Source organism: Lygodium microphyllum, chromosome 3, assembly GCF_053477565.2.
Source record: "Lygodium microphyllum isolate KBCC chromosome 3, Lygodium_microphyllum_v1.1.10, whole genome shotgun sequence".
Lineage (NCBI taxonomy): Eukaryota > Viridiplantae > Streptophyta > Polypodiopsida > Schizaeales > Lygodiaceae > Lygodium > Lygodium microphyllum.
In genome coordinates this window covers 161,913,587-161,925,575 of record NC_141137.1, presented here as the reverse complement: position 1 = coordinate 161,925,575, position 11,989 = coordinate 161,913,587, and the positions used below count along the sequence as shown (strand labels likewise).

Below are 11,989 nucleotides of genomic sequence, written 5' to 3'. Positions count from 1 at the left end.
AGACAGCTTCTTTTGAAGTTCCTCCTGAAGAAGATGCACCACCATTTCTCTGCTCCTCAGAAATTAGAAGAGTAATCAACTTCTCAAAATCAGGAAATCTTTCACGGACGGAAATGGATGTTCGGAACTGTGCATAATCCTTTCCTAGACCATTCAAGGTCACAAAAACTAAATCATCATCTTCCACTGGCGACCCAATGGAAGCAAGTGCATCTGCAATCTTCTTCACCTTCATGTGGTAGTCGTTGATGCTCATATTTTCTCCTTGCACATTATGCAACTCTTGCTTGAGCTGCATTTTCCTGGCTTGAGTATTTGTGCTGTACATTTTTGACAAAGTATCCCATGCCTCCTTTGGCGTACTTGCATCCTGAATATGCACAATCATAGAGTCTGAAATACTGATAGACAGCCAGTACATAACTTTCCTCGCTCTCTCATGCCATGCTTTGAATGCCTGCATTTGTTATTGATTGGGAACATCAGGAAGAACTAGTTCTTCTTCATTTCCTGCAACAAATTCCCAATATCCTTTTCCCATAAGGAAATTCGTCATTCTAAACTTCCATGCTTGGAAGTTGTTCTTGTCAAGCTTTTCAGTTACAATCTGTGAAAGAGAATCAGACGCCATTACAGAATACTGCAAAAAATTCTGTCACTGCAAAAAACACAGCTTCACCCTCACAAGAGCAAATCTGCAAAACTGGCGAAAGTGGTATTTGACCACACAGTCACTTCCTAGTGACGATTTTGCATAAACAGGAACCAAGGATGATTCTGTAACTCCCAATGTCTCTGCACACGAGCATACAATGCAATATCTGTGGTTACTTTTCACCGACTTGTAGAACAGTGGTCGCACAGCATAAAACAGGGCTTTTTCCTGAGTGTGTGCAGAAAACTTCCGCCTCCAAAACAGGCCCCGAAATGGCCTCAAATCAAAAAAACAAGGTCGCCAAGAGATAAAGCTCTTTCCCGCAGCATATACTGCCCTCTTGCTTCACCGCGAAGGGCGTCTCAACCTGAGACAATGCACTTTTGCAATTTTCGGCTGTGCTACCTACAGAGATCTTCTCCCAAAACAGAAAATGAAAGCAACACTGCTCCTCTTACCAGAACACCGCGAGCTTGGCTTGCTTTCTTGAGCTCCTTACCACGAACAAGGCTCTGATACCATGTCAAGATTGTGGGAGAGAAGGAAGGAGTCTCACTTGTAGCTTTCTTGCTTGCACAATGGGGGAATACACACAAGGGTGGAGACTGAAAACAGTTTTCCTCTTCTTAGTTGTGTAAGCCAAAAAGAACTCTAATACAAAGAAATAGAAGAACCCTATATATGGGTCTCAAACCAAACTCAACTAACTAAGGTGGCATACTAACTGAGCCACGAACTAGAGTAGATAAGGATAGCTATCAGCTATTATTCATCGGCGGTGTACCAACCGCGTCTGCAACTGACAAGTCGGTGACATAAGTACTCAATGGTCACCCTGGCGTATCACGAGTGGAGCTCGATATCTCAACAGAAAGTAGTTCTTAAAACTGACACCCAAGAGTATACAAGAAGGGCATTAAAAGAAAATAAGAAGTTGATGGTTGTAGAATTGTGATTAGAACCATAGGTGTACTTTTACCTACACAAAAAGTGCATTTGCATTCGCATGAGAAAGGGCATGAAAATTATAGGTAAAAACACATTTAAATGAGTGAATATAGTATTCTCAAAATTGCAGGTAAAGTGCATTTAAACCAGCATAAAAATTCACTCTTATATGACATGATGTGAACATGATTTCAAATGTAAAACTTCTGATACCCAACTAATTGGAGAATTAGACATGCCCGTAAGGTTTTTTTTTCGTGTTCAACAAATGCGTCAATATGGCCCTGTCTGTGGACCTAATCCTTTGTAGTGCATATAAACTTTGAGTTTGGATAATGGTAGCCTACAAAAGTGTATCTAGAATCCACATCTACTTCAATTTTTTGTTATAGTGTACATTTCATCTAAAAACATGCTTATAGATGTAGGTCTGATTTAACTGCAGTTATCCAAGGCACCACCCAATTTGTGCTTTGTCCAAAAACATGTATATTTTTCTATTTACAATCCTGTTTCTTTGTAGTGCTAGCCCTATAGATTAGGCCTCTAAACCTATAGACACCAAGAAGGCTACTTAGGAGCATTGCCTCTTTTTTCCCAGCTAGTTTTAGAAGTTTTTTTTTAAAAAGCAAAGAAACTTCTAAATAAACAAGTGGCCTTAATCTAGACTAGATAATCTCTGAACTCTTGAGGGTTTCACTCTTTGTATATCCTCTATAACATATGCATTCAGGTCAATGTATACATACCCATATTTGTAAAATTTTCCCAAATAGAACATAACTCTTTTCTATTCAATTTGTAAATAACCCCTTTATATGGCACCCTTTTGTATGTAAAAAGTGGCATTTTAAAAATTCCCTATGGTGAACCCACGTGATAAACTGATATATTTATGAGCGATCCATCATCCCCCAACCCCCGCCCCCCACCAAAAAAGAAAAACCCGTCTCAACTCAATAAAAATAGGGCAGTTGGTTTTGAATGATGACTCACCATGCCACCATATTGTCTTAAAAGCTTTGTAGCCTATTAATGCCATAACATGCAATGCCAGTAAAATGCAAGGGCTATAGGCCAAGCCAATGGATGAGGCGGCCTAGCCTATCATGTTGGAGTAGGACAACCCATCACATCTAACCTTTTCTCTTCAACATTTAGAGACCAAAATAGGATGGATATTTGATATTCAAAAGAGGAGGTTTAATAAATGATTAGATTTGCAATTTGTCATTCCAAGCTAGCTAGATTTTGAGGGCTAGTCAATGCAAGAGAGAAGTACCTAGTATATAAGTTGATTAATGTAGACAAATGAGGGTTGTATGCAAGAGATCATTTCCTTGATACATAAGTTCACTAATTCATACACATCATGAGAGCTCCATGGAAGAGGTAAGAAGTATCTAAATTTACACCCTTCATAAGTTCACTCCTACTTTATCTAGCCTATATTTATGATTTCTTGTAATATTTTCACACAATTAAAATTTAGTTGGTTAGTTCAAAAGTTAGTTAGTTAATTAATAAGTTAGTAACATTATTAACTAAAGACTAACTAAAGTTAAAACTAACCAATGTTAATAATTAACGATTTTTATTTAATTTAAAATATATGTTTAAAAAATTTGAGAGTCATAATCCGATATTTTTCTCAGATTGTCAAGGAACATAGCCACTCTTCACGATAAGTTACAATGTGAACGAGAGTTATAAGCCATATTAATCACTAGTATTAATGTGTATAGTATGGATGGTCTAAAAATATTAGATTTTTGGGCAAAAACTAGCATATTTTAAAAATTATCCTAAAAAGATATGGAGATTTCTAGAATTAGATGTCATTTAAAAAAAGGCCAAGTGATGTTTTAGTTACTTTTAGAGATTTTATAAAAAGAAAAAAAAGAGAGAGAGATTGGCAAAATCGTGCGTGCTGCGATCACAGTTTGCAGGCAGTAGACAACACTTCGAACAGGGAGAAAAAGGAGTAATCTAAAAGATTTCTAACCAAGTGTCTCAAGTGTCTTGGGATTTTACCCCACCTTTTAGAGCCAATGGAACCATTAGATTTATGATTTGAGCATCAGATCACTGATTTTTCCAAGATTCCCTTCACACCAAGAGCTTTTTTTCTCAGTCAACAGACCCTCTTCTCTCATTCACTATAAATATGAGGCATTGGGAGGCACAAGAAAGCACAAGGAGACGCCGAGAGGCTGCGATAAAGAGGTAGAAGGATACTCCTTCAAGAGATTGCAAGACGGAGCTTGAGAGAGAGAGAGAGAGAGAGGAGTTACCCCTAAGAGGCATCAAGGGAGGGACTTAGCTCAAATTCCCCTATCTCGCGATCTTTGACTAAACCATATTCTATTACGTTCTTCCATCTCAAAATCCATTCCTTCCTTATCTCTCGAATCTACTTACGAACAATGGTCCCCAAGCGAAGAATGTTGCATGTGGATGGTAATCCTACAACTAGCAATGAAGCTTCGAGCGAAGACATAATTGTCAATCCAGCTGTGGTACCCGTCGTAAGTAATGTATTCCAAATTGATAGATGCTAGCTTTTATTCTCGTATGAGATACGTTAGGCCCATACTATGATGCATGAGTATAAGTCATCGAAATAGATAAATTTCATCTCACATATTTGAAAGATAGAGCTTGCAAAGTGCATGTATCAAGGAAAGTTAATCACACCTAGTTGTAGATGGCTTATTCGTTGATAGAGCAATTACAAGGAAGAATCAGTCACGGGTTATGCATGGCATAATAGTAAAAAGAATGACATTAGAAATTGTGCATACAAATGTTAAGTAACTTTTGCATAGAATCGCTCTTTGATCCTAAGGGGGGGAGCGAATATGCGATGGAATTGTTATCACATCTATTCTTATATTGTTTGGGAAAGATATAATTGGTTTTTTTTGGTTGATCAAACAACTCCCTAAATGCTTGTACATTCAACTGATTGTTGGATTGTGGTTTGGATGATTACTCCAAGTGCTTGTGATTGATGGTAAATTCATGGCGAGGATCTATGATGACAAATTGCCATGGAAAATAAAGGAGTTTTTTCTTGGAAGATGATATTAGGTTGATTGCCTTGATCATGCTTCATTCTTAATTGGATTAATTAAGGAATGACATTTTACGCAGGTGGATCATCTCTAAGGTCACGTCGCATTTCAACCCGAGAGGGCACTGCTCGATTCACAGGCCGAAGATCGAGTGGTGAGAAGGCCATCCATGGAAATTATGTCTCACTCCATGATCACTTGGGATCATTGGAGCACTGGACACCCCTTATCAAGTCTAGGGCGATGAAGCTAGAGATTGCCATGAGCCTAACGTTTGTGGCGTTGGAAGATCCTATTCTAGATAATGGATGGAAATTATAGTGCCATGTGATTTGGATCGGGTACTTCTGTTGGACAAAAGGAATACATAATTTCTCATGTATGGGCAGGAGACAAAGATTAACTTGAAGACAAGTTAAGAAACTTGTTTGAACTTGTTTGTCAAATTGCTCTGTATTTGTGTTTGTGCCATAAATTACACGAACAAACCCGGTTTCCTAAAAGGCCTAATTAAGGAAGCTAATTTTAAATGTCACACATAAATGTAATAGGACCTAATTAGATAACTAAAGAATGCTTATTGAAGAAAGCGGGTTGGCGGAACCCCCAACGGGTTTGTCCTACTGCAGGGTGGTCCCAAAGAACTGGGAGGCTTCTCACAAGGTTTTACCGCCATTTGATCTTTAGGTATTGCTAGGTTAGAACCTGATTCATATTGTTTTAGGGGACCAGAATCGGACTATGCCCTATGGGCAGAGAGGCTGAGTGGTACATCCCTCTCATTTCCCATTCTCTTTGAGCCAAGTGCGGTATGGGTCAGCTTTGGCTTGGGTATCTCTGCATAGAGTAGGCTGTCCAGGACTCGATGCTAGAATGCTGTCAAGAGACCTTGACCACTAGGAACCTAGATTTTAGGTCGATCCTAATGGGTTTGGTCATGGACGTTCCGTTGCGAGGTAGACTCGAGAAACCCTAGGTGAAAAACCCTATGACATTCTATGGGAGTGTTAAGTGCCGTTGCTTAGACTCATCTCTTGATGGATTGCTAAAAACGTGCCTGGACAACCAATAGCTAGCCACATTACAGTTGGTATCAGAGCAAAAACTTTGTAATGTGATTGATTAATGTATGGTGTGTAGACATATCCTTAATGAAAATGATCTAAGTGGTATGACTTAATTGTTAGCACCTTCTGCACCCACGAATGCTGACATGCAAGAGAGGAATTTTTTTCTCAAGCAAATTAAGGCACTCTAGTTTGATGGGGAAGGGATATATGTCGTAGTAGAGGTCGAGATATGGATTGAGTTGATGGTTGATTATTTCTCTACTTCGGAAACTTCTTCTGCCAATCAATCAATGATAGCCAAACTTAAGTTAGTTGATCAGACTCAGATATGGTGGAGCAATGGTACAAAGATCAAGGTATTTTTGAAGCCATTGTCACTTAGGCTCAACTAATAGATTCTGTATGTGGATGATACCTTCCACCAACTTACCAAACTTTAAGGATGAAATATATCTTCAAGCTCAAGCAGCTGGAATTAACCCTTGGGGAGGTCACTCATGAATATATGTATATATAACGTGAGTTTAAAAAAACGGGTTTTTAAAACGCTACTTTTATACATTTTTTACATATAGAAGGGTGTCATATAAAGGGGTTACTTACAAATTGAATAGAAAAGGGTTGTGTTTTATTCAAGAAAAATTCACAGAACAGGATATTTATAAATAGGCCATGAACACACGTTATATAGAGAATATATATATAGTGAACCCCCCGAGAATTAACCTTGGAAGCCTGCTACTCAAAGTTTATAACCCTACTAAAATACACAATACCTATGGATATTGTGCAGCAAGTATCCAAGTTTTGCCATGTCTTGAACACTCATCTGAACCACCGTCTTGAGGCAATGTGTCCAAAAGACTTGCAAGATGCATTACTTCGAGCAAAGCCAATCATCCAAGAACTTAAACCGGTGTCGAAGGGTTTTCGAAAGCCAAGTCGTGACCACTGAGGACTTTGAATAATTTCAGGATAGAAGGATAGATCGTCAATAGTGGCGGCCTCCACAAAGAATCATATTTATTTTTCTTCAGAATAGTTATAGCAGCAATAAAAGACGAGTACAGAAGATCCTCAGAGGTATATACAAGAGGTTTAGAAAACAGTTTTAGTACAGATCATAATAATGTCCAATACTATAAGGAATTTGAAGTCACAAATCTGTTCTTGGCATAGGAGAAAAACCAGCAAAATCACTTCTTAATACTAAACATCAATACTCGGTAAGTCTCCCCTCGGGTAACAATAATTTAGTACATATGAATGGAAATCTTCAGTCATGAACGGACTGGGACCTTATTCTGTCATCCAACCACGATGAGATATCATTCAATATGATGGTCACATTGTCATCAGACTTCCCTTGTAGAAGAGAGTGCATCATCCCTTTATAAACTCGTATGGTCTTCTCTTTGCTTTTTGCACTGTCAAACAGAGCCTGGTTATGTGCCTGCGATCATCTTCTTCATCGATTGAATTGCCATAAGGCATAACAGACTCTCCAGTTATTACAGTTGCATCTATGAGCTATTGCAGAAGAATGCAAAGCCCATTCTCCAAGAGCTGGTTTTTATCCTTGATGTTAATCGTTTATTTCTGATCGTTCATAGAATTACGAATTCTGCTTTTTCCCCCAGAAAATTAATTCGAAGATCTCTTCATTGCAAACGCCTCGTGACAGATTCTGTCACAGCAGTAGTCTTTTCTGCAACATGGGCTTCAACAAGAGTAGTGAATTGCATGATGATAGATCTCTTAGGGAAATTCACCAAGCCAGCAATGTAAGGAAGCTGAGATGGAACTTGCAGTTGTCGTAGTCAAATCGAGACGAGACTCTACAACCCTGCTCAATCCTCTCTCTTGCACACGACTTCAGCTCTTCCTATAGCCCCTCTCTCTGTTCTTCATTGATTTGTTTCAGTCTCTTTATTACGGCAGTGTTGCGCTTGATACTAGAGTCCAGACTTCTCAAGAAATTTGCATCTGTACAGTTGCATTGATGTCTGAGCTTTTTAGTTTTGCCTCACAAATAGCAGAAACAGCTTCACTAACCAATTTACTTAGGTTCACAGCCTTCAGCTCTTCCTCCGCATTCCAACGTTTCTGGTACACCATCAATTAGGGTATCACCCTCCAAATAACTCCTGTAAACATCGCAATCGAATATGAATGTCTCGACCGAGCCAATCAAGTCGTCCACATTGGTAAGAAAAGAGGCAGCGACTCTCCCTGCAGAATCGTTAGTAGACATGGCAGCAATCGGTGTTGTCACGCAAGGTCTTCTGTAGTAGTAGTGTGTGGGAGAGTGAATGCTAATAGGTGATGAAGACAGACAGCTATGGCGAGAAGGCTATGGCAAGTGTCCTCTTCACCCTCTTGAGTATCGACGTCTCCTCCCTATTCGCTTTCGGCATCGTCTTTCATCTGCTTCAAAAAAATTCCGCCTTTTCCCCTTAATTCTCTCCTGCGCAAGGCTTCAGCACTCCGTCTCTCGATTTAGAGCTTTCTCCCCCCAGCTTTTCCGATTGCAGAGCGCCCTTTTGCCTCCCATATTAGCGTCGTTTTCTCCCCTTTTTCAGCCTTCTGATTCCTTATCCAAAAATATCGTATGTCAGATCCATCAATCCCGGGTTCTCCAAGTTCTTGACAAAGTGCGCATGGACCACAGAACAACCATTGCATATAATCAATGAGATATGTCTTCCCAAAGCACCATGTTTGTGCAGGTAATCTGCAATTCCAAGACCTTTCCAAACCTGTACATTGTCAATGTTGATAGCTGCTAGGTTAAAAATCCAGTATGGAGCAGTACATAGAAGTTATCTAGAGTTCTGTCCTCCATTCCCTACTTATCACAAAAATGACATGGGCCAATTAAGCCATCCACTACAGCATGTCAACACAAAATTGGACCAGTAGTCGTGTCTTTCAATATAGCCCATTTTCCAGCTGCTGGCTGGCAGCTGTTACTCATCTACTTCTTTCTTGAAACCTGCTTTGATCACCACACTACCATTAGCCAAAGGACTACCTGGTATTAAGCATGATAAGCACAAACATCTTCCCTTTTGATCACTTCATAGTTTTTGTGGTGGCAAATCCTAATCCTCATCTGAGTTAGAAAATTTGATGGAATGAGATTGCAAGTCAATCATCCCTCCTCTGTAAGAACCGCGCTTCTTCTTTGTCTTTTCATGCCGAAAATCTCTTCCTCGGACTTGCCCAAGAACTTCTTGAGCTTTAGCATCATAGCCCTCATCAGCACCATCTTTTGCCCAGTATGAATTGTCTTTCAGACGGGGATGAAAGAAATCCACCTTGTCAACATCTACTCTCTTGAAAGCCAAGGCACCAGTAGGCGTCTTTTGTTTACCATCTTTCAGCTTTTCTTTTCCAGCCTGATCCACATATTCTTTATCCCCTTGTTCTAAAGACTCTATCCTTGGCAATTCTTTTGCAGTTCCATTACAACTAGTAGAGACAGTGTTACCAAGTATATGTTTGCCATCCTCTGCAACCTTTTGATTCTTTCCACACGCATTCTTCTTTTCTTTCTTTTCAGCCAGACCATTACCTAAAGCAGGATAACTCGCACGTGCATCAGCTTGCTTGCCTTCAGTATTTGCCACTAATTCTCCTGAGGTAAACCTCAAATCACTGACATTTTCTTGTGGAACCCCTTTTTTAAGCTTTTTCTTCTTTGCACTAGGTTCAGCATCAGTTACTTTGGTTCCTGATTGACCAGAAAAAATCTGAATTTCCCCTTCCTTTGGGCCAAGATCTGCAGGTAAGCTTTCCACACCTTTATTTGCATGTTTCTTCTTCCTTTTGGGCAGCGCATCCTGTTCTGATACTGTATTCTCCCTGTTAACTTCTACCGCAGAGATATTCATATGAGCTTCCTCAAGTTCAGCTACTGGTTCTAAAATTGTTTTCACTTCTTCCTTTGCATTCATATATTTACCAGATTCTTTTCTAGACTTTTTGCTGGGCAGTTCTTTAGTTTCTATGTCTTTCCCATGAGCAGTTGCATCTCGGGTTACCAGTCTACCAAAATTCCTTATTCTTCTCCGTCTTCGGCATAGAATGAAAGAGCAAACATAACAACTAAGTATGTACAAAGTATTAAATCACACACATGACTTTTGGGTGGTTTGCACACCTCGAATGCGCAGCAATACGACACCGGGCAATTGTGGCAAAGATGATTTCCGAGATCAAGACAAGAGAGGCCACACGTACGGAGAGATAGGGCAAATCTGTAGGAGATGTCCCTAGCATTAATACTTCTATTGCAATGAACTAGGACAAGTCCAAGCAAACTGCTCTAACTTAAGCCCAGAAGATATTGAGCCTCCAAGAAAATAAAGCTACACAAGTGCAGTCTTTGGATATATAGGGGAATTAGATGAAGAAGAAGACATAGAACCTACACCCCTTCAGGATGATTAGAAACCCTAAATATCTTTCTAAAACGTAATACATTCAGTATTGAGAATACCCCAATAAATCCTACTCTTATACCTATAATGAATTTGCATAATATGAGTTACACTGGTTTTGAAACCGAGTACTTATGTGACTAGAGTAGTGCAACGAAAGCGTGGTAGGCCCATAACCTACAAGTTTCCAAATGATACCCCCAGGTTCTCTCAAGATAAGGACATCTCGATTTCTCTAAGGGGAGGAGGATGTAATATTTTCACACAATTAAAAATTAGTTGGTTAGTTCGAAAGTTAGTCAATTAATAAGTTAGTAAGATTACTAACTAAAGACTAACTAAATTAAAAACTAACTAACATTAATAATTAACAATTTTTATTTAATTAAAAATATATGTTTAAAAAAATCAAGGGTCATAATCCGATATTTTTCTCGGATTGACAAAGACCGTAGAGCCACCCTTCATAGAATTTACAATGTGAATGAGAGTTATGAGCCATATTAATCACTAGTATTAATGTGTATAGTATGGATGGTCCAAAACTATTAGATTTTTGGGCAAAAACTAGCATATTTTAGATATTATCCTAAAAAGATATATAAATTTCTAAAACTGGATGTCATTTAAAAAAAGGGCAAGTGATGTTTTAGTTAGTTTTTGAGATTTTATATAATGAAAAAAAAGAGAGAGATTGGCAAAATCACGCATGATGCGATCGCATTTTACAGGCAGTAGATAACACTTCGAATAGAGAGAAAAAAGAGTGATCTGAAAGATTTCTAATCAAGTCTCTTGGAGTTTTACCCCCCTTTCAGAGCAAATGGAACTATCAGATTTATGATTTGAGCATCAGATCACTGATTTTTCCAAGATCCCCTCCACTAGAGCTCTTTTCTCAGCCACAGGCCATCTTCTCTAATTCACTATAAATTTGGAGCATGGTGAGGTACAAGAGAGCACAAGGAAACCCTAAGAGGCTACGAGAAAGAGGTAGAAGGATACTCCTCCAAGAGATTACAAGAAGGAGTGAGAGAGAGAGACACACACACAGAGACATACACACATACACAGAGAGAAAGAGAGAGTTACCCCAAGAGGCTGCAAGGGAGAGAGTTAACTCAATTCCCCCTATCTCGCGATCTTCAACTAAGCCATATTCTCTTACACTCTTCCATCTCAAAATCCATTACTTCCTTATCTCTCAAATCTACTTGCGGACAATGGCCCCCAAGCGAAGAATGTCACGTGTGGATAGCAATCCTACAACCAGCAACGAAGCTTCTGGCCAAGACATCACTGTCAATCCAATTGTGGTACCAATCGTAAGTAATGTATTTCTAAATTGATAGATGCTTACTTTGATTCTCGTATGACATACATTAGGCCCATACTATGATGCACGAGTATAGATCATCGAAAATTATAAATTTCATCTCACATATTCGAAAGATGAAGCTTGCAAAGTGCATGTATCAAGTGAAATTAATCGCATTTAGTTGTAGATGGCTTATTCATTAATAGAGCAATAACAAGGAAGAATCGGTCAGGGGTTATGCATGGCATAATAGTAAAACGAATGACATTAAAAAATGTGCATATAAGTATTAAGTAAATTTTACATATAATCACTCTTTGATCCCAAGTGGGAGAGAAAATATGCGATGGAATTGTTATCGTGTCTATTCTTGTATTGTTTGGAAAAGATACAATTGGTTTTTATTGGTTGATCGAATAACTCCCTTAATGCTTGTACATTCAACTGATTGTTGGATTGTGGTTTGGATGATTTCT

The 11,989-nt window shown here is 38.9% G+C and overlaps 1 protein-coding gene across 1 annotated transcript; it reads right to left on the bottom strand.

The window, feature by feature from the left end:
* Positions 1-8,590: 8,590 nt before the first annotated feature.
* On the bottom strand, positions 8,591-9,709 carry LOC148039099 (uncharacterized). Its single transcript, XM_087675314.1, has one exon. The coding sequence runs from the start codon at positions 9,707-9,709 to the stop codon at positions 8,855-8,857; it is 855 nt and encodes a 284-aa protein (XP_087531440.1). The 3' UTR covers positions 8,591-8,854.
* Positions 9,710-11,989: the final 2,280 nt, after the last annotated feature.

What these genes read in the sequence shown, in the direction of transcription:
- LOC148039099 (XM_087675314.1), bottom strand. Translation starts at nt 9,709, where the DNA reads ATGAATGCAAAGGAAGAAGTGAAAACAATTTTAGAACCAGTAGCTGAA.